The sequence below is a fragment of the Leptodactylus fuscus genome, chromosome 1, assembly GCF_031893055.1.
Source record: "Leptodactylus fuscus isolate aLepFus1 chromosome 1, aLepFus1.hap2, whole genome shotgun sequence".
Taxonomy (NCBI): domain Eukaryota; kingdom Metazoa; phylum Chordata; class Amphibia; order Anura; family Leptodactylidae; genus Leptodactylus; species Leptodactylus fuscus.
The window spans coordinates 99,607,762-99,635,757 of NC_134265.1; the positions used below are offsets into that span (position 1 = coordinate 99,607,762).

Here is a 27,996-nt window from a genome sequence, read left to right on the forward strand (position 1 = left end):
TATTTCAAAAGGCACAAAACATTCATATCATATATATCTACATACGTCTATGCAACAAAATAGCATGTTTCAGTTTAGGTTAATTTGTGCAAAAAAAGAAAAGAAAAAGGAAAGTACAGCAGATTTATTAACTTAAAACCCTGAAGCTCAGCAAACACTAAATCATGATATAAGGCTCAAACATACACACAACTGGTAACCTGCTCATAATACTGCCACTAGCAGATCACATCTGAAAGGATAGCCATACTGTAATAAGATTCAACTACGCAGCCATCTCAGGAGTCAATGGAAGAAGGTTGGTAAAAAATATTTGGAACTTTTATTTTAAGGAACAAGGTTAAGGATACACACAAACTAAACGTGGATCTATTCGATTTTACAGGTGGCCAAAAAGTGCAAACTGTGCAAATTTAGTTTTATTCTCCTAGTGTGACCCTGGCATCAAAGAGTCACCAAAAGGTAGCTATAAAACCGGACAATGGCAAACTCGCCTTCAGGTTCTCCCTCTGGGCAAACGCACACCCCATTTGTGATGGTTACTCTGAAGCAGTAGCATGGGCATGACCAGCAGATGAGGTTATGGAGCTCTGGGAGCATCCATGGGTCCATGCATTACACAGACCGTTCAATAGGAGCTGTGTAATGGTGCATTTTAGTGCAGTGATGAGGAACATGAACATTCGTTGTTAAGGTTCCACCTCAGATTACATCCAGTCGCTCGGACTCCTGAGAACTAGCTGTAGATTTATTGCACTTGTGTATCTCTCAATAATTTGTAATTCATTCACTTCTATGGAGTATATAATTTTCTTTTTTTCCCTCTTTAGAAGACCGCTTTGTTACTGGAAACATTTCCCACTGCAGAGATCCCTGCCATGACAGATGGCACAATAGACAAACACCTTCATTTACATTCATTGTTAGGTTAAACACTGGTAGAAAGTTGACTGAACAAATACAGGAGACACTGAATTGTATGTGGAACAGGTGACAAACATGTAATGTTATACTAACAGCAACTGTAGATCCTTTCCATAAACTGCATTTCTGAATAGCTTTCCTCAAATGAGGGGGTGGAAGGGGAAGAGTCAGAGTCAGATTTTCCACTTGCACCAAAGATGGAAGATCATGTGAAGACAATGCAACATGTTCCACATGCAATATACTCGCAGCAGATCAACCACTGTACATTTGAGGAGGCAAATTCAGTAACACTAAAGTGAATGAGATTCAACTCTAAGCCACATAGGCTGTACAAAGACCCCCACAACGCACACATCTGCTGCATCCACCCATTGCAATTTTAAAGCTGAAGGCTGCACCAAACCATGAAGATTACACTGTAAACTCTGCCACAAAAGGTAGCATATTTTGGGTGTTTTGATGCAGCCGAATTCAGAAATATTCATAGTCGTTTCCTTATAGGTGTGAATAAGTCCTGTACGTACCCGGCCAAACGGTGATCTTCACGATTGTGGCAATTTCTTACTGCTGCATCAAGATATTTTTGCATGAAATAAATCTCCGCAAGTGGAGAGAGAAAAAAAACAAACAAAAAAAAAAAAACGACCTGTCGATATTACATTAAAAGGCAGGTGGCAAATCACATGGGATCGCAACAGAACAAGCCAGCACAACTCCTTGTGGTGTTTCTTATTACAGGTACAGGTATTTTGTCTTTGTTTTAAAGGACGAACTGCAATATCCAAACCACTGACACAAGGGGTGCGGTTTGTGCAAAAAACCCCAAAACATTTCTTGTCTATTCATGATGAAGACTTAAATAAATTAATTGAGTTAGTCACTATGTTGCTGGTAGAAAATGCCATTAACAGTTATAGTGGGAAATTGACTTGTAACATACTTTCCACCATTTTTTACGCGCAGCTTTAAGTGACGATTTAAGTCATATTCCGTTTTGTGTAAAATTGGCCTAAGGGGAGGGGGGAAACTGTTCTGAATGGCTTCTGATTTATGGTAAAAATACAAACTGGTAACTATAGGTTTTCTGTTCATAAGGAATAACTCCTAACTTTTGTACTTCAATAGGAAGCACTGATGAACTAAGAGATGCGCAATTACTGATCCGAGTGGGTAGAGTACTGAATCAGCTACACACATCTTTATCTTGTAGCCAACATCAGCTTGCAAGAGATATAGATGGGCGATAAAAGAGATTATAACCCAAGCTGCAATATCAGATACAACCCACGGTGGCGCTGTCCAGTAAGAGTTCATGATGTGAACAAATCCACTGTGGTTAGTAGCATTAGACCTACTCACCTATCTGCATTACACTTATCTTTTCCAATATATTACGAGACATGATAAGGTCCATGAGTAGGCCACTAAGAAATCTATAAAACCAGGTATGTAAATATCAATGCAGCTCAGCTGTCAATAATCCAGTCACAGTGCAGCCACCTGCTGGAGTACCAACATTTCAGTGCATCATAGAGGGTTCGATCAGTCCTGCAGAATAGGAGTAGTGCAAAGTAAGTGACCTTTAAAATAAAGTCTACCTATCAGAAGAGCACTTGAAGTTGTGCACATTGCAGATGGACATCGTGACTTGGATGAATTTTTCAGGCACTCATTTCAGCCAAGCCGCCCAAACAACAAATGCTCCACCATAGTCCCATGTATTTTTAGCAAATCCTGCTAGAGTTTTCCATTCATTCTAGTCTGCTGACGCTCATATTTCACAGAAATGAGGAGGAAAAGCAGGAGGGTTACTGCCTGGATGGCAGCCAGTAGAAAGAAATAATAGTTCAAGTGACATTCATTGATGTTACCTACAGAAAGAAATATAAAGATGTATTGAGTCAGAGTATATAACAGACGCCACATGAATTAAATAACCCTTTCCCCATCACAGATATGCTTCACCAGGTAACAAGAAATATAAAGTTACGGTCCAAATTCTGCCAAAGTCTATTTGCCTATTACTTGTCCTGAGTTCAGTGGCACGATCTTAAAAATTGCATACCAATAGTATCTAGACAGGTCTAGGCGTCTTAGAAGAGATGACATTAATGCAATGAAGGATTTACATTAGGTACCAACCACCTTCAGGCTAAGGCCCATCCTCTTAGCAGGTAATGTAAAAGGCTGTGGTTTTCGCAACATGGCGCATTTGCAAAGTAGGGCCCTGGCCTCAGTCAAATTCTTGGGAGTCACGCCGGACCCCAGAGAGACAAGTAACACTATTTATGTTTGATTGTCTCCCCTCGGCCTCCTCCTATTATACTCTGAAGTCTGGAGAGGGGTTCGCTCAACATTTAGTCTTACTGTAAAAGGGGCAGAGTTTATAATGAACATGACCTAAATAATAGTCATTAATTGGAGTAAAATATCTAAATAATCGTGATCTTGATTTAGGCCATAATCTCCTAGCCTTAGTTACATGCATATTTACGTTCACAGAAGTCTATTGGCAGACAACACACACACTTTCTTTCTTGGGTTTTAAATGTGGTGTGATTTACAACATATCAAAGTATTAGCAAAGAGATTTTAACCAATTTCTACATAGTTTGACAATTTTTTTTTTCCACAGAAATTGAAGCCTCTTTTCAAGGCCGCAGCTTGTAAATTTCTGCAAATATCATCCTTTTCTATGTAGAACTGCAGCAACATACTTCAGACATACAGATTTTTCTAATTCACGGCTATACTTACCATGTAGCTTGTAAATAACTAAATATCTTCATTTTTCACCATGAAATGGTAAAAGTAGAATTACACATTTAGATAAACAGAAGCCTCTATATAGAGATCTAGGTACTTCCCCAATAACATAGGACCATCCACACATACAGACAAACTGCAGCCCTCTGCATAGACATAATTCAGGATTAAATGACTTGCCTAGATCCGCATGACTGCTCATCCATCCGATAGAAGGCAAGGAGACTAAGGCAAGTAGCCCGGAGCCTACAAACGATCCAATACCGGAAAAGAAAAAGAAGATTCCCATAATGGCGCTCTGCATAGATTTGGGTGCTGCCGAGTAGGCAAACTCCAGCCCTGTTGAAACAAACAAAAAAAACACCACATTAAAACTTTGCACACTTCAACAACTGGAAAGATTTCGATGAACCTTTCACTGTTAGACTTAATAGGTGCACGTGTTGCTTCCAATAATAGAAGGAATATTTCAGAGAATAGCTGCAGAATGAGAAACAAAAAAAATTGGACAGTATAACGAAAGCCAACTCATCACAGACAAGCACTTTTAGAAGGCTGCACCACCTTGAGTACAGTGGATATTGTCAAGTAGGTCAGGGCCCGCAGACAGCAGCATAGGGTAAACTTAGTATAGCATGATAGATATTCACATGAATGGCCATCTTTACAATACAGGAGCAGCTCAAGTTCACTAGAGCAAGAGCCACTTTTTAAAAAAGAATCACTCCATTCTGGCTTATTTAGGGGTCCTGAGAGGGGAATACCACTCTCCATGGTGTCCATATGCACAAGGCTAAATTTACATGTTTAATTCTCTTTAAATATACTTTTTAGGATTTTTGTTATTCTTCAAAAAAACAAAACAAAAACAAAACAAAAAAAAAACCCCACTAAATGGCTCTCCTGTTGTATCCAGTTTTCTGTGCAGGGTCTGGATAGGTTATCTGTATAAAAATACAATTTGGGCCTGGAAAAACTAGTCAAGACTTTCTCGGTCATGGGCGTATGTCATATGTTCTGACAGGGAGGCACTTCAGTAGCCAAAGATGTATATAACATGTCCTTGGCACTTTTGTAGATTTCTCAGGATCCATAAGGGCTAGCAAGAAGGTCTGAAACCTGCAAATAATAATACTGGACAATGTTTATAACAGATAATCTATCCAGTCTGTAAGGGGGCGTTCACACTACCGTCTGTGTCCGACAGGTAGTGTCCGCTCAAAATCTGGCACGGTCATTAGGAGCGGACACTAGCTGTGTCCATGACACTTGTCATTCACTTAAATGGCGATCGGATGGGTTCTTTTGCACTCCGTGCCCTTCCTTCACTGTCCGCACGTAAAGATGTCCGACTTTTCAAGCGGACAGAAAAACCCGACATGTAGGTTTTTTCTGTCCGCTTGAAAAGTCGGACATCTTTACATGCGGACAGTGAAGGAAGGGCACGGAGTGCAAAAGAACGCACCCGATTGCCATTTAAATAAATGACAAGTGTCACGGACACAGCTAGTGTCCGCTCCTAATGTCCGTGCCAGATTTTGAGCGGACTCTAGGAGCGGACACTACCTGTTGGATACAGACGGTAGTGTGAACGCTCCCTAAGGGCCATCATGATCATTGTCTGTGCATTAACTGTATGAGAACCCCAGGGAAGGGGTAACATGAACTTCTGTCCAGGTTATCACCTCTTCTACCAATCCAAGAGCATACTGTAATGTAATACCCCTCTGAACATAATCAGGATGTTTATTGTCAAGCGCTAGAAGAGTTGCAAACACTATATCCTCAATAATGTTTACATTTGTCCCTGTCCATACCTGATCTTTATACGGTAAAATAGGGCGACAGGCTCTGTAGCAGTCAGCTTTCATAGTTTTGTTAGCTTTCACATTGGCGTAAGAGCAGGTGTTTTGGTTTTTTTTTGCGCCCATAGTACAGATGAACCACCCAGACTTCCACCTGATTCCTGCCTAGTAATCACGTTAGGTATAGAGATTATAATTATTCATTGGAGTTACAATTTGTCTAGGGGAAACCTGTAATTATAGATGTGTGTGGTAGTATGAACTCATATCTTACAATTTTTTGGAAAGCACATGGTGGTTGCATGAGCATGCAGTTTAGTGCCAAATTTCAATTTGTGTACAATTTTTGCTTGTAAACTCTGTTTGCAGCAAAGCTGAATGTATAGTGTACTAGTATGAATTTTTTTAAAAAAATGTTCTAATGTTGTACTATAGGTTTTGGTTGTACATGTCAAAAATGTGAAAATTGTCCTGGTTACCAGATGTGAAAGGGTTAAACTCTAGAGCAAAGCAAAAAAAAAAAAGAGAAGAGGATGTTAGAGTCTGCCATTACATTTCTACAGGGTTTGTTGCTCGGTTTCACTTCTCTTTACACAGAATAGAATAAAGGCTTTGCATAGCTACAGGTCAGTGTATGAAACATGTGACACTTGGTAAGCCGTGCAGGCCGGAGATTCTGCAGAGTGTGGTGTGTAATATATAATGTGCTAGACGCTGCAGTACCGCTCTCAGCCCCTAGAAAGCATCAGAGTACAGACAAACACTGTATGTGGAAATATCAATCACTTTCTTTATAAAGTTTCAGAACAAATACAACAATCCATCAGCAGAAGTAGCCAAACAGCTAGGTTAATGAATTCTACATTCCTATATACTTCAAATGCATGTTCACTTCAGATCAGTTTATACACAGTACAAAAAGAATCTTATACATTATATGTCTTGTAGACCATTCTTAAGGAGCCCTATACTCCTGCAGACCAGCGCCGCACCTCCCATGAGGCGACCGCTTCAGGCAGCGCTATGTCAGGGCCCCAGGGAGGGCGGCATTTTTAATTACCTAAGCCAGTCCAGGACAAGCTGTCCTGGACTGGCTTAGCACCGAGCGGTGGTTTGGGGAGGCCACTTGAGCAGTGCTGCTCTGGTAGCCTCCCCTCATGCTCAGGCAGAGAGCAGGTCCTCTCCGTGCGAACGGCGCTAAGCCACACCCCCGGCACTCCACCACGCCCCCTGCGCTCCGCCCCCTCCTCCTGGGGGGGGGGGCGGCTTTCTGTAGTTCGCCTCGGGCGGCGAAAGGAGTAGGTTCACCCCTGCTGCAGACAAAGGCATGGAACGCACGCCTGTATCAGAATCTGCAAGTCCAATTGCTTCGCCATTCACTTTGCACTGCACTGGACTGTGGCAGAGGCAATGATCACTATTGTAATAGTTCACCTCCATTATTGGTAGTATAATAGAGTCTACACTGGATGATGTGCTGCAGAAAATATGAAGTTGCCTCATTTACATCACATGTATCATTGCATCCACTAGTGACGATAGATGGCACAAATTATTTACTCCCCTTCTCTGCACAGAAAACCCTCCCATAGACCTCAATGAGTTGGCTCCAGTCTATTGCTGCCGATAGCAACGGCTATGCTGTAAAGCAGATCATTAAGTGCTGTTAACAGGACAGCAAAGAAGCTCATGCAAGATGGCCCTCCCCATCATGATGTACAAAAGCAGCACCCTTACAAAGGGCAATTATAGGAAACAACACTTGCTTCCAATAATTGGCCCTATTCGTTGCCCATGTCACAGGGCCCTAATTCAGTCTCCTAAATGCAGAGCTCAGCATGTAATCCTTTTTGGCTCATGATTTGCACAGATTTCATAATCTGCCATTTAGGGAGTGAAGTATTGTATGGGAAATTTATAGTAATCTCAAGTAGCAAAAAAACAGCACTCGTAAAAAAAGATTTTTATGTGCCAATTGGTTTCAGTGGAATTGACAACTAGATTAGTTTTTAAACGCGACCTGTACAAGGAAAGTAATACTTTGTGGTGGCAAAGTTATGTAAAGAGGACCTTTCATGTTCTCCTGCACATGTGGTTTTATACATCGCTAGAAAGCAGACTGCGCTGAATTCAGTGCACTGTCGGCTTTCCCATTACATGCCCTGGGGCTGGAGGTATCCATTACAGTTAGTTTCAGCACCGATTTCTGCCCACTGTCAGAAGGGCATTCCTGACAGTCTAGCTCAGCTGTGAGGAAGGTCCCTCCAGACAGTACTCGTCCATAGAGGGGGCGTTCCTTACCGCCCAGCATGACGCTAACCTGTGAGGAACGCCCTGGAGTATAAGTCTATGGACTAGTACTGTCAGGGGGAATGTTCCTCACAGCCAAGCTAGACTGTCAGGAATGCCCTTCTGACAGTGGGTCGAGATTGTGCCGATGGCGCACTGTCAGCTTTCTAGTGGTATATAACACAACATATGAAGGAGGACATGAAAGGTCCTCTTTAGCAACTCAAACGTGTACAGTGTATTCATCAGTTTCTGTATAAACCACAGCAGCTTGTCCCATCACTGGGTTAGGGGGCATTTATTCACTTCAGTGCTTAAAACGCACTAGGAAGCTCAACTAAACATTTGCAAATAGTGGCCTTAAGACTGGAATCACGCTTGCACTTTTTAATTGTGTTTTTAGGACAATTCCAAACTTGGACCTCAAATAAGCAAAAAATAAATAAAATTACAAATAAGAGACTGACGCTAGGTTCACACCTGCATTCTGGTCTCCGTTCTGTGCTTTCCGTCTTCTGCATGCAAGACGACGGAAAGCACAGACCGGGCCTGACGGTGAGCGTTTTATGCTCTCCGCCGCGAAACCGTTTTTTTAAATCTGGACACAGAGTACTGCATGTCCGACTGTGTCCGGATTAAGAAACCCGGTTTCGCGGCGGAGAGCATAAAACGCTCACCGCCGCTCATGGCCGGACAGCTTTCTCACCCATTCAAATGAATGGGTGAGAGAGACTCCTGCAGGTTTCCATCTCCTGCTCTGTTTTATGCAGGAAACGGAAAACTGCATAACGGTGTGCCAGGCGCAGATGTGAACGAGCCCTGATTCTATTTTCTCCCCTTATTATCTATGTCTACATTTGATGCAATTTTCTGAGTCAAAAATTGTAAAAATCCAGTATAAAAGATTTAGGCAATAGTCATAGAAAGTTAGGTTATGGAGTGGATTATAATACAAACAAATATGAGTTAAGACAGTAAATATTTTTTTTTACTTACCTGCTATACTTGCAAAAACTTCACTGATGCCAATGAGCAGATACTGCGGTAACTGCCACCATATGGGGAGATCAGCAGCAAAATACGTGACATTGCCAATCCTCTGGGGGATTACACCCCTTTGGACAATTGCCAATCTTTTACTTTCCAAAATACCTGTACATAACGGGAGAGAGGACAATCTTTTAACCATTTCAATTTGTATTAAGGAAGGTTCTATAGAATATCATACAAACAGGGGCAAAAAAGGGGAGAGTAATGAAACAGAGGCCAAGACAGATAAATATGGGGGGTAATCAGGAACAACAGATATCGGGGGCCTCCAGATCACGCCACAATCATGACATAATGAGCAGCCAACAATCTAGTTTAATCCATTAACCAGAACTGGCACAGTCAGCCAGAAACTTATCCGTAGTACCCCGAATGGTGGCTGTGAGGTGCAGTTAGGAAGACATTTTTAAATCTCTTTTTGGTATATCTGCTCCCTAATCTCTACAGAGGAACAGAGACCTGTTACAGTATATAATAGTAGACTAGTAGAATACTTGCGGCTTCGCTCACGGAAAATATGTTAAGTTATTGGTTATGCTAAAGTAAAATTTTCTGTGTCACACTGAAATTGACATTTTCAGAGTGCTAAAGTAAATCTTTTTTTTCCACTTTAAATTTTTATTATTTTGGCATTTTACTAATTTGCCATAGCATTCATGTGAACAATTTTTTTTTTCGTTTCAACATTCTTATTGATTTTATATATTCAATACATATTATGTAGTATTAACTATTACAACTATATTTTTGAACTATTTTTTTTTTATCAAAAACTAAAATTTATGCCCCTTACACAAACATAAAACATTTACACCAGGGGTGTAACTACTGGGGTAGGGTTTCACTGATGGGGGATTGACTTGCCCACCCATAGTAATATTAAAACATCACTTTTATTTGTTCCATTTAAAAACATGCAAAAAGTAAAAACATGTTTCCCACCATCAACCAATTTCCCAAAGTGAGAGCGCTGGATTGTGAGCGTGCTAACTCTAGGTCACATCTATCGCTACCTCACTTTACATAGACTGGTGGTCATCACTTCCCAACATAGTCTGTATTTCAAGTCCTATGTACATAGGCTCAACAGCATATCCCATACTTCTCCGAGGTTCTCCGGCCTATCGCCACACCACACAGAGAGGGGAAGATATTGATGGCCAGGTGCTTGCTCAGACCAAAGACATCGACGGATTAGCTTCACCATAAACTTATTCCTGATCCTTCGCATTTCATCTTAGTAACAAAATATTCATCAGGGGTCTATTTTAAGCTTCTCAGCCTCTAAGAGCAGTAATGACTGTTGATTGCAAGTTCTGCGGTTGGTGGACTGACCACTGGCAGGACCGCCGCTCCAACACTCAGCAGTCCTGTCCCTCCTAGTAAGCAATAATGACAATCTTACTCCGAGGCAGTTTTCGCCTGACCAATATGGCTGCTCAGTAAGGTTGCTTGCACACTACAGTAACACTACAGTTTCTGGGCCGTGGATTTTACATCTCCATAGACTTCCATGGAGCCTGCAAAATTCACAGCTTTGTGCACAAAGAAGTCTATGGAACTGCCAAATCCATGGCCTGGAGGCCCATGAAAAATACTATAGTGTGCAAGCAGCCACTAAGGATACCAGACATGTTTTATCAGTGCAAGTGTGTATGTACATGTGTGTGATCCATGTGTATGTATGCGTGTGTGCATGCACGTGTGTATGGTCTATGTATATGTATGCGTGTATGTGCGTGTGTGATCCATGTGTTTCTGCGTGCGGTAGTTGTGTGCGAGTACGTATGTGCTCTGTTCATCCGTGTGTGTAGTGTGCATCCATCTGAGTATGTTTGCGTGTGTGTGTGTGGTCCGTGTGTGTGTGGTGTGCATGTGGTATTTGTGGGGTGGTGCTTGTGTTTTGTGTGTCTAGAGTGGTCTGGTGTTTGTGTGGTGTGTTGTGGGTTGGTGTATGTGTGATGTATATATGGTGTTTATGAAATGTTTATGTGTTGTGTGAGGTGGTGAGGCCGTCCCTGTCAGTCACAACTGTTGTTTTCCCCTCAGCGATTTCACTTTTACTTTTCCCCATTATATGTATAGGGCCTAAATTTAGGTGCCCCAATCTCCTGACCGGTGACACTAGCGAGATGTAACATGCGCAGTATTCTGCTCCTGTGGGTAGAGAGGGGGCGTGTCAAATTTCACCCAAATCGGGCAAGAACTGTGGATTTGTATAAATCAGACTACTACAGAATTTGAGATATAAATATAAATATATATTAAAGGGGTTATCCAGACTTTTTTGGCTGTTGGGCAACTATAGACAGTGGTCACATTCCCAACACTCTTGCCCATCAGCTCCTTGGAGGGGCTAGTGCGAGTCATGCAACCTCAATGTTTACATCATGATACAGACTGGTTTGCTGTAGGGAAGCTGTACAAAGGACTGCAACTTTGTTACATTTTGTTGAATCAGTCTCCTACCATTCCTTTAAAATGATCAGATTAGACCCTCATTCAACATTTTTTCCCTTATGCTTTTTTAAAAAAAAAATATTTCCAGCTAAAGAATCACATAAGAACTTGTTCTACTAGCGTGTCGTTTGCTTAGTCTCAAAAACATCGGTCAAAAGGAGACAGTTGCTGCTCTCATAGAAAGCAAAGTTCTGTATTGCTGGAGCTACAGTAGGACTGTGTCAGCCAAGACTATTGTATTTACAAGCATAGCTCTAACAGTGACGACATGAAGATGACAGACTATACACTGCTTCCAAGATTTCTCACCTGCAGCTAAAACCGAACAAGTCACAAAAAACATTCCCACAGCAATTCTTTTCAGCGAAGAGGGTAAGAAGCCCCTTCTTTTCAGGACTGGGTCCACCAGCTTATCCTTCAGTGGTATCAAGATTAAAATAAGCACTGCATCAAACATAGTAAGCCATGCAGCTGGAAACTGGAAAAAAAAAAACGACAATGAAAATGGAAAGTCTAAATGACGTTTACATTAATACATGTAAGAGGGGGGGGGGGACCAAAACAGAATTTCATAAAAGGCCCTTAACCCCTTAATGATGCAGGGTAGTTTATACATTAGTGCTCATCAATTACGTCAATACCATATTTATATTGGTTTTTGGTACGTTTTACCGCTTTTACAAATAAAATGACACTTTTTGAAAAATTAATGATTTACTTGGGGTAACATATTCTGACAACCAAAAACGGTTTGTTTGTTTTTTTTACTGTACTGTCGATTGAGATATGTCAGGGCTCTTCATTTGTGGGGAAAGTTGTACTTTTTAGCGATACCAATGTTTGGTATGTATGCCTTTCTGATAATATTTTTACTAATGTTTTGGGACCGGAATACAAAATTAATTTGCACATTGCGGTATTTTTTAATTATTTTTTTAAGCAGCCCCCACAGGGCGTTTGCGGCTAAATTGGAGAATCGAAGACAACTATAGAGGCCTACCGCAGGCAAGTTTATCATTATCTTCCCTTAACAGGCCTTGGAGCCTTCACAAGGTTCCCAACTGTCATAGACAGACTGACATAATGGCAGCACATCAATTGAGGAGGTGGAGGGCTCAATCTGGATAGGTTTTGGGACGGAAGTTTGAGGGACAAATATACCAAATGCCCGGGGATCAGAGAAGATTCTGATCACAGGCATTAGTGCCAGGTCCCCACTGCGTAAGGCTGAGTTCACACGGGGTATTTTGGTCAGGATTTTGAGGCGGAATCCGCCTCAAAATCCTGACCAAAAAAAAACGGCTCCCATTGAAATCAATGGGAGCCAGTCAGTCCTTTTTTTCCAGGAGCAGTTTGTTCCGGCTCCAGTAAATTTAAAAAAAAAAAAAAAAAGCGACATGCTCATTCTTTCAGGCGGATTCGCCTTGCGACATCTGCCTGGAGACACCTCCCTCCCGACTACACCCATTCACTTGGGCCTAATCAGGAGCGGAGTGCCGCAACTGGATGCCGGTGCACTGCATCGGCATCCAGTCGCGGCTACCCGTATTTTGGACCGGAATCAGAGACTGCTTCCACGTCAAATTCCGGTCCAAAATACCCCGTGTGAACCCAGCCTAAAGCAGCAAAAATATAACAGTTATGGGCCCACTCTGCTTCTGAGTATATGGGTGCCATATTTAATATGCCCAGAACCGGTGAATGGCAGGAAAGGAAAGAGAGGACCTTAGATGTTCAAATGCTGCTATAAGTCTCAATAAGACTTTTTTCAGTGTTATTGCGGCCTCTTCTACACCCTGTGGGTGACATTTACTACTGAATACCTACACAGTAGCACATAAAGGTATAAGTATGGAAATGTTACCGACATACACCATTGATGTAAATCTCAGATGCAGTGTAGTGAGCCCATGTAACGGTTTCTCACCACAGAAGCTATGAAAAATACATTTAAGAGTCCTGCAGAAAAGGTGGAAGTGAAAGCTGCGGCACAAAAGTCCTGTGACACTAAAGGACTACAGATCTTATGTAATAAATGAATCATGCAGGGAAAGACTAGCCACACAGAGTTTCATGATCGCACAAATAGCCCAAAAATGTGAACTACCCTCATTATTTGACAAAAAAAAAAAACACTTAACATAAAAACTGGCCTATCATTGGGTCTGCTTTCCATAAAGCAGAAGATGACCATGTTTCCATATTCACACAGACTTTTTAAAAAGGATATTTCAGGACGTTTAAATTGATGACCTATAGTGAGTCCTGGAATACCCCTTTAATTATGCAATATCGTAATAGAAAAAAAACCCACAGAACAGAGCAAACAAATAAGGACAAAGAACAAGAGAAGAACTTACAGTGTGACTTTCACTACTGAATATCTGTGGAATTTTCAAATGCAGACTCTGAAGAACATATGTGGTTTGCATCTACAAAGTAAAGGAGATATATTCATTGACATCGGATAGGAAGGTTAGGGGCAGCTCACAGAACATTTTATCAGTTTACATTTACCGAAAAAAAAAAAAAAAAAAAATGGTGTGACCATGATCTTCATTAACTCCATCTTCGTATCAGACTGAAAACTGGCAGAAGACTTGCTCCTCCACCGGTTTCACTTTTAAAACAATGAATAAGCATTACAGTCTGTGTGTTAGTGCTATTTAAGCAGTCCGCCTCTCCGTTGTTCTAGTCCTCTGATGGAACATATCAGAGGCACCTAGTCTAAAACAGATGGAAACTAAGGACCATCCATTTTTTAATAAAATGGGAAAAAAAAAGGGGGTATCAGTTTCAGTAGGAGAGAAAGGCAAGACACCACACTTTTGCTCCACAAAAGAAACTGATTCCTTTATGCGGACAGAAAAGTTATGTAAACGATATCAGATCAGTGTCATTTATAATATGGAAGAATAATATATTCCCAATCTGGAGGATTATGCTGAAACAAGACAAATGTACAACACAAGCCAACCAAATGTTAAAAAGGAGTTATCCAGCTACTGAAAAACTGATGGACTATTATGACCCCGGCAGAACAGCCGTTTCATGGATAAAATGATATGCCAGGCACTGAGCCGTTTACTCACCCTAATTTTATTAGTGGTGGTACTGGTACTGCCGTAGTCACTGACTTGAAAGGAAAACTGTTCCAGCACCTGTAACACCCGCTACTAAATATATAATATGCGAGCAAGGCAATATTACGCATGGGTGCTGTGTGCTTCAGGAAACAGCTGATCTGTGGGGTCCCAAAATTCGGAGCCTTGTTAAACTATAAAGGCTTACAGTCCTTTTAAGATAGGCCATTAATTTAAGTATGACATTGTAGGACAGCTCACTAGAGGCTAAAACGAAATGTTGTATACCAGGGATAGTGTTACATATGAAAAGGGGGGAAAAGGAAACGGGAAAAATACAGCTCGCATACAGGAACTATATAATCGTGAAATTTTCAATTGTCCATATATGAAAAAAATGGATACTGACTCACAACTTCCTTGATAACAAAGAGGGTGCACGGATGAAATGACTCAGTCGGCCCGGACTAATCCAGCCGACGCCAAGCCAAAAGAATATTTTGTCTTGCTGGGAATTTGTTTTCAGTCTTTGTATATTTTGTTAATTGCATCAAATAAACAAACAAGATTTTTAACCGCGGTTGCTGGATATCCGGTTCCTTCCATAGTGTCACATACCTGAAAATACACAGTCCAGTAAGGAATAAGCGCCAAGAAAACTGGTATAGTCTTTACAAGCGCTTTCACATCTTCTACTTTATCTTCTCTAAATGGTCCTCCATGTGAAGCTTTGGCCATGTCCAAAATGTTTGCTTTATCCCTCTGTGAAACACTGTTTTGGCTGTTGGAACAGAAAGTAGCAGCACATTATATACAGAAGTGTCCTCTAAAGACTTAAACAGGCTCTGTTCACACCTTTGTAAGATGCTGCCCTTTCTTCAAGCGGATTCAACCTTGCGGCAGCAACCTTCGGGGTCGGCACGTTCATTTGAGCCTACTGGAGGCGGAAGCCGCGACTGTCGTGGCAGGCGGATTTTGACCCGAGAAGGACGTGGCTCCCCGCGTCACTTTCTGTGCCAAAATCTGCCCTTCCGCTCCCCATGTCACTGCTGCAAATTTACTCTTCAGCATGCTCAATGTATATGAATGATGGAGGGACCACTACTAGGACCACCATCAATACTGTGGATAAGTGATGTCAATTATGGGATCTACTCAGCATGACTCTTTACAGATGCAAGTTGTCCTATAGTAAACTGCAAGACTGCAGATGACATACTTATCCTGTTGTCTCAGTCAAACAAAATGAAGGGTCTATTACACAAATTTTTTTCTTATTAAAAAGTGGATTGAATATAAGAGAAATGATGTCTATATGTTATAGGTTCTCACCCTTTATGGTCCACACCCTATCTTGCCTTTGAAAATGCATCTACAAAATTTGAACATTGTGAAGACTAAAAGGCGGATTAGAGAATAGGCGCAAGTGCTAAAACACTTCTATACCTATGCACACATTTTAGAACAAGCTCTATGAGAGACCACTGTTAAGCTGGATGTAAACCGTGGCAGATTCCTAAAGCCCAACAGTATAGAGATCTACCGTCATACATTACCCCAGAACCTAAATTACATACTTGGTTACATTCATTTACATTTTCAGTACAAAGCCCATACATAACATTCTTTTACTTACAATCTCTGGTTATGTGGCTTCCTTGTACAGCAGGAGTAGCCCAGGATCCTGAACAGATCAGTAAAAGCACTGCCATCAGCTGGCTTGGTAACAAAGACAGCCTGTCCACACATAAATACCAAAAAGGAGACACCAATGCAGACAGCGGGGATTATATATCCAGTGAGGAATCCGATATTCTGCTGCACATATGCAATCCCGCCAAGAGATATGATGGCTCCCAGGTTAATGCTCCAGTAGAACCAGTTGAAAAATCTTCGAGTTGCCTCCGGTCCACGGTCCTTGACCTAAACAACAGATGCAAATACCGCATTTATATACAGTCCTATGAAAAAGTTTGGGCACCCCTATTAATCTTAATCATTTTTAGTTCTAAATATTTTGGTGTTTGCAACAGCTGTTTCAGTTTGATATATCTAATAACTGATGGACACAGTAATATTTCAGGATTGAAATGAGGTTTATTGTACTAACAGAAAATGCGCAATATGCATTAAACCAAAATTTGACCGGTGCAAAAGTATGGGCACCTCAACAGAAAAGTGACATTAATATTTAGTAGATCCTCCTTTTGCAAAGATAACAGCCTCTAGTTGCTTCCTGTAGCTTTTAATCAGTTACTGGATCCTGGATGAAGGTATTTTGGACCATTTCTTTCTACAAAACAATTCAAGTTCAGTTAAGTTTGATGGTCGCCGAGCATGGACAGCCCGCTCTCAAATGATCTGAAAACAAAGATTGTTCAACATAGTTGTTCAGGGGAAGGATACAAAACGTTGTCTCAGAGATTTAACCTGTCAGTTTCCACTGTGAGGAACATAGTAAGGAAATGGAAGACCACAGGGACAGTTCTTGTTAAGCCCAGAAGTGGCAGGCCAAGAAAAATATCAGAAAGGCAGAAGAAGAAGAATGGTGAGAACAGTCAAGGACAATCCACAGACCACCTCCAAAGAGCTGCAGCATCATCTTGCTGCAGATGGTGTCACTGTGCATCAGTCAGCAATACAGCGCACTTTGCACAAGGAGAAGCTGTATGGGAGAGTGATGAGAAAGAAGCCGTTTCTGCACGTACGCCACAAATAGAGTTGCCTGAGGTATGCAAAAGCACATTTGGAGAAGCCAACTTCATTTTGGAAACAAAGATTGAGTTGTTTGGTTATAAAAAAGGCGTTATGCATGGCGTCCAAAAAGAAACAGCATTCCAAGAAAAACACTTGCTACCCACTGTAAAATTTGGTGGAGGTTCCATCATGCTTTGGGGCTGTGTGGCCAATGCCGGCACCGGGAATCTTGTTAAAGTTGAGGGTCGCATGGATTCCACTCAGTATCAGCAGATTCTTGAGAATAATGTTCAAGAATCAGTGACGAAGTTGAAGTTACGCCGGGGATGGATATTTCAGCAAGACAATGATCCAAAACACTGCTCCAAATCAACTCTGCATTCATGCAGAGGAACAATTACAATATTCTGGAATGGCCATCCCAGTCCCCAGACCTGAATATCATTGAACATCTGTGGGATGATTTGAAGCGGGCTGTCCATGCTCGACGACCATCTAACTTAACTGAACTTGAATTGTTTGTCCAAAATACCTTTATCCAGGAACTGATTAAAAGCTACAGGAAGCGACTAGATGCTGTTATCTTTGCAAAAGGAGGATCTACTAAATATTAATGTCACTTTTCTGTTGAGGTGCCCATACTTTTGCACCGGTCAAATTTTGGTTTAATGCATATTGCACATTTTCTGTTAGTACAATAAACCTCATTTCAATCCTGAAATATTACTGTGTCCATCAGTTATTAGATATATCAAACTGAAATGGCTGTTGCAAATACCAAAATATTTAGAACTAAAAATGATTAAGATTAATAGGGGTGCCTAAACTTTTTCATAGGACTGTATTCAGAAACAGATGCTCATGGTATTACAGAATGTTGGGCAATGCTTTACTGATGACTTCTAGAGATATAACTGGTTGAAAATAGTCAGGATTGGCATATTTATATGTAGCTGCATACAAGTATCCCACTCACAACGGTCTTCGACTAGTAATATCTCTGGAAACCTCCCAAGAAAAACAGCATGGTAAGATTCCTAGAGAAAGTTTCCCTGTTGTATAGTGCATAAGACATAGCTGTATGAAGTGGCCCAACCCTACCATCATTTTCTCTTCACTTCACACGGCAAAAGTATATTACAAAATGTACGAATGACGCAACACTGCCAGAAAATCAAGGTTTACTGTAAATTATTGCAATTGCCATATTTTTCTAGAATTCAATGTTCCAATTTAATGAAAATTACATATTGTATGAACAGGTTATGTGCTAATTTTTTCTCTGGCCTTCATAAACAAAATTCAATCTGCGATTGGGTGTGTCAGGCTTCAGTAATGATGCTGTCATTTTACAAAAAGAAAAAAAAAAAAAAAAAAAAAAAAGTATCCTTCAATGCAGATCTGAACTAATCATAAGACCTAGGTCAGACTGCTGAAATACACCCTTGCAATCTGAAGCATTTATTTTGGCTTTTTTTTTGCCATGGGTTTTTAAAATTGCACTAGATACATTTATGTGCCAGTAATCACCTGAAACAGGCTTATCTCCAAAACACAAGTACTTTAAGGCATAGTTCAGACAGAGTATTTTAGTCTGGAATTTGACACGGAGGCCGCCTCTGATTACGTACCAAAAAAACGGGTAGTCGCGTCTGGATGCCGGTACAGTGGTACTCTGCTCTAGATTAGGCCCATGGTACTCTGCTCTAGATTAGGCCCAAATGACCGGGCCTAGTCGGGAGGGAGGTGTCGCAAGGCGGATGTCCATGGCGGAATCGGCCGCGGTATCTGCCTGAAAAAAGGGCATGTCGCTTATTTTCCACGAGCAGTAACCGCTCCAGGAAAAAGGAAATGACCGGCTCCTATTGATTTCAATGGTAGGCCCTTTTTTTGGTTCGGATTTTGACATGGATTTCGGCCATTCGAATGGAGGAATTTCAGCGCTTGGGGGGGGGGGGGGGGGGGGGAAGAGAAAAAGAAACCCATTGAAGTCAATAGGAGGCTTTTTTTTTTTTGGGGGGGGGGGGGGTCTTGACTCTAGTATAAGCCGAGGGGGGCTTTTTCAGCACAACAACTGTGCTGAAAAACTTGGCTTATACTCGATTATATACGGTATATTCCTTATCACTGTAATGTGTCCTGTAAAGCGGTGGTGACGGGTGAATATTGTTGGGGAAGGCGACTCCTTTTCGGTCTTACCCTATCAACATTTGGGAGAAGTGGGAAAAAAAACATTTGAGCAAAAGGTTTTATTTTATTTATCACAGCCGCAGGTTTTTGTGGCTGTGTTTTGCAGTGACAAGTGTTACTTAATGTACTTTATGAAAATACACCATAATTAATCATTCCTCTGCTCCAGTTCATTTTCTGGTGTAAAATCTGGCACAAGTTTTTAAGCAAACACTTTGGTGCAACATTTTAAATTTTTATTTCGCTCTGGTCATGGCTTACCCAGAAGAAGCGTAGCATTCCACAGCGCAACCAATTGACCATAATTTGTCAGAAACTGACATTATATTTCAGTTCTACACAATAAATTAACTCATTAACTTCGGAACGACAAGACAGAAATTACATACACATCTCAGCTGACCATGGTTAATATGGGATTAACTTTCTGACTAAGGCCTCGTTCACATCTGCGTTGGTATTCCGTCCCGGGAAGTCCGCATGAGGAACGGAATACCAAACAAAACTGCAAGCGGTGTGCCAGTGAAAGTACACGGACCCCGTAAACTATAATGGGGTCTGTGTGCTTGCCACCAGATCTCCACAGGGATCATGCGGACAGGAAAGTAGCTTACAATCTACTTTCCTGTCCGCATGATACGTGCGGGCAGCGTGCAGTAAGCACACAGACTCCATTATAGACTATGGGGTCCATGTGCTTTCACGGCACAGCGCTTGCAATTGCATTCGGTATTCCGTTCGGGGGGTCCCCATGCAGACTCACTGAACGGAATACCAAACACAGATGTGAATGAAGGATAACAGCCAAGGGCCACTGCTCTACTCAGTTTTTGTAACTCCCAGTGTTGAATGGAAGCAATAAAAGAAGCATAAACGTAGCTGACCTACACTGTTTCAGCTCCAGTTACAGAAACAGCATAGCTTAATGTACTATGCAGTTCTTATAGCTCCCTTTGACTTCTACTGGCGTTACAGAAACCATGCTCATCTGTTACCATATGCCCCAGCCTGGTGATCGAGACTTGTGGCAAGGTATTCCTGTCTTGGCTGAGATGGCAATAGCACTTTAAATTGTGGCTTTACACAGGTTTAGATGCCATCTATGGAGATACATGAAAGAACCTTTGCCGTATGTTTCTTCACAGCAGCAATAAATAGTAAGTTTATTGCATAGGCTGTGGGTGTAGCGCTGTGTGATCACGATAGGAAATAGGAAGCTCCAGCTAAATGATACATTTCTATCACAGAACAGGAACAGATACCTGACATTACCAAGTGCCAATATTTAACATGAACAGTCTAAAAGAAGAACTACCAAAAGTATATATAATGGCACGTCCACACAGGACGCCTGCAATGATGAATATCCGTCCTGGGATTGGCAGGTGGTTTTGGCAGGCAATCTGTACTTAACTGATTTTTAACCTCAGCATTGCAAAAAGTTCTCTCACAGCATATGGAGAAGACTCTGCAGCTGGAAAGGAACCGCTGAGGTTACTGACATACTTATTTTACACCTTCCCTCTGTGGCTATAGCTCCAAATAAACCATTTGAGGCTAATATCCTATGTAGTGGACCGCAGCAAAAAAGCAACAGCAACGCAATGAAATCATAGCGTTTCTGCTGGGAATATTTTTCTGCAATGAGTGGATGGGATTCGCTAGAATCAGTAACTGTAAGACGCCGTGATTTTTGTCATGGCGTTTACGCCACGTGGGACCCCAGCCCAGTATGTGGTATAACTATACAGATGCACCAGATTTAGCATCTGTTTTCAGACTACCTAAATTTACATTGTCTAACTATTAGTAAAGCTATGCCAAAATATGTTATATACAAGTTCTATTACTCTTTTCAATTATAATTATACGTCAAGACATTGAACATATACCAACCAATTAAAATGAAGGTTGTTCTTAAACAGGACCTTTCACCATTTTGCCCATAGGCAGTTCTATATACTGCCGGAAAGCTGACAGTGCGCTGAGTTCAGCGCACTGTCGGCTTTCCCGATCTGGGCCCGGTGTGAAGAGCTTACGGTCCCGGTACCGTAGCTCTTCTATGGTCAGAAGGGCGTTTCTGACAGTTAGCCAGAGACATCCTTCTTCACAGCACAGCCAATCGCGCTTTGCTGTGAGAGCGGGGAGGAATGCCCCCTCCCTCTGCTCACACAGCTCGTTCATAGACGAGTATTATCAGGGAGGGGGGGGAGTTCCTCCCCGCTCACACTGTACAGCGCGATTGGCTGTGCTGTGAAGAAGGACGTCTCTGGCTAACTGTCAGAAACGCCCTTCTGACCATAGAAGAGCTACGGTACCGGGACCGTAAGCTCTTCACACCGAGCCCAGATCGAGAAAGCCAAATTCAGCGCACTGTCAGCTTTCCGGCAGTATATAGAACTGCCTGTGGGCAAAATGGTGAAAGGTCCTCTTCAAAGGTATGGATGATGCATTGGACAAATGTTGGAGGGTTCTGTAAAAGCATATGAGGACAGTAAAGGCGGCAGCCTTGTGAGGATTGGAGACTATATGTGGGGAAGTGTTAGGGCCCGTTCACACAGGCACAGGGGGGGTGGATTATGGCGCTGAATCCATGTCATAATCCGTCCCCTCACAATGGTGGTCTATGGAGACCACTAGCATTCTCTTTTCCGCTAGCGGCATGTTGAATAGAAGTGAATGGGAGGCAGAAACCACGTCGCGGCTTTTGGCAAAAACCGTGACGGTTTTTTTACGGTCCATTCACTGTCCAGGAGGGGAAAACCGCCTGGCGCTTTCTGAAGCGGATTTTACCAAAAACTGCTCCAGAAAATGCCTCAATGTCCAAAAACCGCTTCCTAATTAGGAAACACTTTTTTTCCGGACCAAATTACGCCGCACGTAATTCAAGTGTGAACTTAGCCTAAGGGCTGGGTAACTGAATGAAAAATAACCAGAATTAAACATCAACCAGGATAACCAACATGATCTTATTCATGACAGGTATTTAGGCTCGTTTATTACAACACTAGCAGTTTACACGGTCAAACACATCCAAATCAAAACTGCTATCATTATACTCTGGGGTATCTTCAGACCCTGGAGTGTAATCAAGCGAGGCAAAGGAGAGGTGAGCAAACCAAAAAAAGTGTGTTACGCACCTCTTCTGGGATCCATTGCAGGGATGTCACATGGGTCACGTGGCATTGCGTCTATGCATCACAATGCCAAGTGATAAGACCCATCACCGGCCTTGATGGCCCTAGTAGTCAGTCAGAAGCCCCCAAGACAGCAGGGAGTCAAAGCCGAGGAGAGTAAGACTGTTTTTATGTTTGAACACCTCCCTTGTAAAAAGCCCAAAGTATAATAGCAGCTCTAGAAAGTATCAGAATATAAGATTATATTAGAGAGGTGTGGGAAGAGGACAATTTTCAGACAGTCTTGTAGGTCATTATTAAAGGGGCTCTATCACTGGATTTTCGCTATTTTAGATAAACATATGCTTGAATAGCCTTTAAAAAGGCTATTCAAGTCCTGCTAATGGTTTGTTAAAAGACCCCCGTTTTAATGAATTACCTTTTAAATGTATATGTAAATACACCGTGGGCGTTCCCGTGCACCCCTGCTCACGCCCTCCTCTCTTGGTTCTTGTATGCAAGTCCCTCCTCCTGCTTTGGATTCACAACCTCTAATTGTCTCTTCCCTGCTAGTGGCACAGGACCTGTAATGATGTCCCTACTGCTCTGTGATTAGCTTGCCCCTGTCATGACGTCACTACAAGGTCCTTCGTCGTCTTCAAAGTAGTGATCTATGCAGATCAGGGGCTGCAGCTCCCTTTTTCTATCATAGCATAGATCTACTGTGTACATGGAGATCTATGATAGACACTCTCAAATCGATGACATTACAGGTACTAGTGATTTATACACTTCCCGTGGCCAAAAAGTTGTTCGCAAGACAAGTTACCATGATAAAGGACACATTTTAGCTGGCGTAGTGAAGAATACCACCACTGGACTCTAAAGCAATGAAAAAAGATTTGCTTCACCGTTGGGCAAAGAAATCTGGATCCTCTTATTCTGGCGACAAGAAGACTTCATGCTTCATCGTGCAGTATGTGACAGAGTTTAGAGACAGGTCCTTTTCTGAACATAAAGCCTTCATCTCAACTATCAAACACTGACCTGAATGAAAAGAGTTCCTACCAGTGGACATCAACACACACATATTGGCCACCAGTGATCGCACGATTCTACTGGTATTCTACTTTTTCTATGTGCATTTTACTTTAAGTTGGGGACAAAAGGGCACTTTATACTGGGTGGGGCAAAAAAAAAATCCCCTCAAGGATTAAGCTGCTCCTTCATTATTCTTGAATCATCATAAGACTGCAACATTATATCAACGATAGAGTTACACAGTCCATAAAGCTTCAGGCACATCCCATGACTTGTGATCTCAGAAGCCTATAACTACACCATACAGCAGCATCTTTTCTTCTCAAAATTATATATAATTTTAGTTAAATAAAAAGGGAGAAGAAACAATATATTAATACAGCTCAAAAAAGGGAAAGCAGCAAATATAAATGCATGTAGGCTTCAGGTGTCAGGAATTTTCCAGCCAAAGAGTAAGTTCATACAGAGTTTTTTGGTCCGGCCTCCGCCTCAGGTTCCAGACCAAAAGCCGGGTAGCTGCGACTGAAAGCTGATGCACTGCATCGGCATGCAGCCGCGCACTCCACTGCTGATTAGGCCCAATGAATGGGCCTAGTCCGGTGGAGGGTGTGTATTCAGGCCAAATGGCGAGGCGAAACGGCCTGAAGAAGGAGCACCTCACTTCTTTTTTTTCCCGGGAGCCGGAAGAAATGGCTCACGGAAAAAGGACCTAAGCGGCTTCCATTGATTTCAATGGGAGCCGACTTTTTGGTCATGATTTTGAGGTGGATACGGCCTCGAAATCCTGACCAAGAATCTCTGTGAACTTACCCGTAGGCTACATGGACCTAACCATCCATGTAGACGGGCTTTAATTAGACGGCACAAGGAAGACATTCATGCACCTCCATGGCACCATTCACTGCTGTCAGTGAGTCTGGGCTATAAAACGGACAGGTATAGTACCTGTGCTGACTTTTGTTCCGGGGCTCACTGCCACATACATATGGGGGGAGGGTGTGTGTATATGCGGCTTCACACTCTGCTCTAGATAACAGACCATAATAACTGCAGACAAAGTGGAAGATATCACTCAAGCAATAGGTGACAGAGCTGGGCAACAGTAAGGGGCTGCTTCCAAGAATGATGAATTGTAAACAGCAAAAACAAAAAGACTAAACCATACAGGAAAAGACGACTATCAGATACTAGGAGCTTTAGTAAGAGGGTTCCTTAAAGTCCACCATATTCAGAAATAGCTTAGTGAACATTTTTTATATCATACGTGACGAGGGAACCCCACTTTCACATTCGCTGAATTTAGCGCACTGTCAGCCTTCCAGATCTGTGTCCCGGGTGAAGAGCTATCGGTGCCGGAACCGTAGCTCTTCACAGTCAGAAGGGCGTTTGACAGTTTGTCAGGAACATCCTTCTGCACAGCAATGCCAATAGCACTGTGCTGTGTGAGCGGGGAGGAACGCCCCCTCCCTCTGCTAACAGTACGCGTCCAGACACTAGTATTATCAGGAGGAGAGGGGGGGGGGGGCGTTCCTCCCCGCTCACACAATACAGCGCTATTGGTGCTGCTGTGCAGAAGGACATTCCTGACAGAGTGTCAGAAACTCCCTTCTGACTGTAAAGAGCTACAGTATCGGCACTGACAGCTCTTCACCCAGGGCACAGATCGGGAAAGCCAACAGTGCGCTGAATTCAGTGCACTGTCGGCTTTCCAGCGGTGTATAACACTGCATGTGCCCAAATCCATAAAAGGTCCTCTTTAATAAGTGGGTGGACTAACAAAAGCACACAGAAATTGTGAAAATCTCCAAGCACTGAATAAACAAGAATCAGTCAGCATTTGACCCAGTAGCTGATACCTAGCATGGCTGGGGGAGCTTGCAGTCAGATAACACCTGAAATTACATCCGAGTGCATTCCATAATGCATTCATGTCTATGAGGGCAAGAGAGAGTGTGAGAGAACACCATGTAAACAAATGCAGGAGATATCAGGAGCTCCCAGACACACCCAGAAACTCAAAACACAGCTAAAGGTATATGGGTGTATTTATTAACCCATTAATAACACTAACAGACCTTTTTATATATATATATATATATATATATATATATATATATATATATATATATATATACACACACATAATATATTTATAAAAAGGTGTTACTTTCCTCACCGCATGTTTTGTGCAGAGACCACACGGACCCCATTATAGTCCATGTAGTTTCTTAGGTAACTGCTTTTTTTTTAATGCGTATAGGTGTCCATTCGGGGGCCGTCCCCAAGCGGATTCCCCGAACGCTGATGTGAACTGGGCCTAACAATGCAGAACAAATAATATGCACAGTAAATTAGTTTTTTGGTTTTTTTTTACCCGATTACCCAGACCTAATAGCAGGAGATAACAGCTCTAAGAGTAAGCATGATCTGGGGAACTCAGCCTCCCTGACCTCTAGAATGCAGATTATGGGGATAATGTTAATAAGAAACCACCTATTAGGTGCGTGGAGACTTATACAGCCATAGTCGCTCCACTGCAAGAGAACATGGGAGGAATATGCAAATCTGTCTCCCAAGATGTAAATAGGGAGACAGTGCCTCTGTTATACTGCCCTCTATGGGAAGCACCCTGAACACAGAGGGCAGCATAACAGAGGCACTGTCTCCCTATTTACATCTTATTTACATCTTGGGAGACAGATTTGCATATTCCTCTAGAATGCAGTGAGTCATCTCACCCCTCCTGAGATCAGATAAGCTGGGGACCAAGGAAAAGTTGTGCAAAGAATGGGAGGAATAATGTCACATAGATAAACAAAGCAACGTTTAGGGCTAGTTCACACGTGAGTATAAGGGGAGGTTTTTGACAGCGGATTTCGCGTCCAAAACCTCCCCTTATAATGGTGGTCTATGGAGACCGCCGGGCTTCTTTTCTCCGCTAGCGGCGGGCTGCCGCTAGCGGAGAAAAGAAAGGACATGTCCTTTCTTCAGGCGGAAGCCGCGCGGCTTCCGCCCCCGGCAGCTCCCTCCTATGTCGGCTCATTCATTTGAGCCGACAGCAGAGAGTTAAGCCGCGACAGCGATGGTCGCGGTGGGCGGGTTTTGACAAGAGAGAGAGACGCGGCTCGCCGCGTCTCTCTCTGTGTCAAAACCCGCGCGGGCAGTTCACGTGTGAACTAGCCCTTAAAAAACCCTTGAATTCCCATAAGATATAAGTATACATAGGATCATTGAGATAGGAATACCCTTTAAATAGCACATTAGGCATCAAAAGTAACAGCTTGCAGCGCAGGAACAGGGGGGCTTAGAGAAATTCCAACTGTGCTGGAAACAGTAGAGCAGCAGTCTCAAATGGGTGGAGGAGGTGAAATGTCTCAACATCTGAACTTTGCAGGGTGTTCTCAACCTTACACATCTCTCACTTGGACTAGTCATGTCTTATAAAAGAAGTGTATGGACAGGCACAGAGTCCCAACCTTGAGAAACCAAAACCATCAGTAAAATGTAGTGGACATGGGATGTGCATTGTTTTTTTTAACACGGGGAGGGTTTGCTGGCAGCTGACAGCCCTTTAATGAGTATGGCACACCTGTCTAAACATTACTTTTTCTTACAAATAACAGAAAATATGGCCGCTAAGACCTCACATTTGATTCTCTACTACTGCCTCAGCCAGCACTGGCTACGTACATCTGAAAACTTATTTGACTAGTTGTTCTCCAATCTCAACTTAGCTGAACATACATGTTACTTCTATGTAAAGACACATAAGCGGTGCCTGATGGATTTGGCAGCCTCTTATCCCAATGACAGCTAATCTGCTGTTGTATCACTAAACAGACCTGAGAGTCAATCCCAGGACCTGATCCTCTGTATATCATGGATGGGACAGAAGACCATGGAGCACAGACAATCATATATACCTGGTCCGCTCCAAATGGAGTGATGTTCGCCTTGACAGAGCCCACACCCAGCGCTACGACCACCAGTCCTATGAATATGGAGGTGGCGCAGTATCTGGGGGTCCGCTCCTGGCAGGGGACGAGGGATCCATTGGCTGTGCCATTTGGGGTGGTGCAGTTCTCCACCATGCTCATGGAGATGTCCCCGCAGAAACTAGTCCGAGTGTCCGGGTAAGTGATGAGCGGGAAGAGCAGCATGCCGAGCAGGTACAGCACCATGCTGAGCAGGATGGTAAAGAAGCGGCCAATCAGGGCGTCCGCCAACCACCCTGCGAAAGGGGACACCAGGTATGTAATGCCCATGAAGAGCAGCAGCGCTTGGCTGGCGGGCGTGCCCTCCCAGTTATACACAGGTCCATTGAGGAACAGCACCAGGTTGGATGTGATGCCATAGAAGGCGACTCTCTCCAGCAACTCAGACAGCAGCACTGCGGCGCAGGCCAAGCGGCGGCCGGAGAACACAGAGCCCGGGACAGGCGGAGAAACCTCAGCTCTGCTGCCCAGCAGCGGGCTACGCTCGTCGGAGTCTTCCATAGCGGAGGTCACCAGGGCGCTTCCATGTACCGGGAGCCCCGGACACTACTACTCCAACCACACAGGAAGTGTTCCG

The 27,996-nt window shown here is 42.7% G+C and overlaps 1 protein-coding gene and 1 long non-coding RNA gene across 3 annotated transcripts in view; one reads left to right on the forward strand and one right to left on the reverse strand.

Moving 5' to 3' along the window:
- Positions 1–27,989, reverse strand: SLC15A4 (solute carrier family 15 member 4). Its single transcript, XM_075274989.1, has 8 exons — positions 27,348–27,989; positions 16,017–16,303; positions 14,999–15,161; positions 13,658–13,729; positions 11,607–11,775; positions 8,784–8,939; positions 3,874–4,032; positions 1–2,798 (listed from the first exon to the last, which is right to left on the reverse strand). The coding sequence occupies exons 1-8, from the start codon at positions 27,918–27,920 to the stop codon at positions 2,665–2,667; spliced, it is 1,713 nt and encodes a 570-aa protein (XP_075131090.1). The 5' UTR covers positions 27,921–27,989; the 3' UTR covers positions 1–2,664.
- Positions 10,606–27,996, forward strand: part of LOC142203938 (uncharacterized) — a 1,061,686-nt gene continuing 1,044,295 nt past the window's right edge. For both annotated transcript variants that reach the window (XR_012716128.1, XR_012716126.1), the window contains exon 1: positions 10,606–10,783. This is a non-coding gene — a long non-coding RNA (uncharacterized LOC142203938). The remainder of the gene's footprint in view (positions 10,784–27,996) is intronic.

Bases quoted from the DNA above. Each gene is read 5' to 3' on its own strand.
- SLC15A4 (XM_075274989.1), bottom strand. From the start codon at position 27,920: ATGGAAGACTCCGACGAGCGTAGCCCGCTGCTGGGCAGCAGAGCTGAG. The intron at 13,730-14,998 runs GTATGTGACACT...TTTACTTTGTAG, and splicing joins ACTGGACTGTGTATTTTCAG to ATGCAAACCACATATGTTCT. The intron at 4,033-8,783 runs GTAAGTAAAAAA...TTGTTTCAACAG, and splicing joins AGTTTTTGCAAGTATAGCAG to GGCTGGAGTTTGCCTACTCG.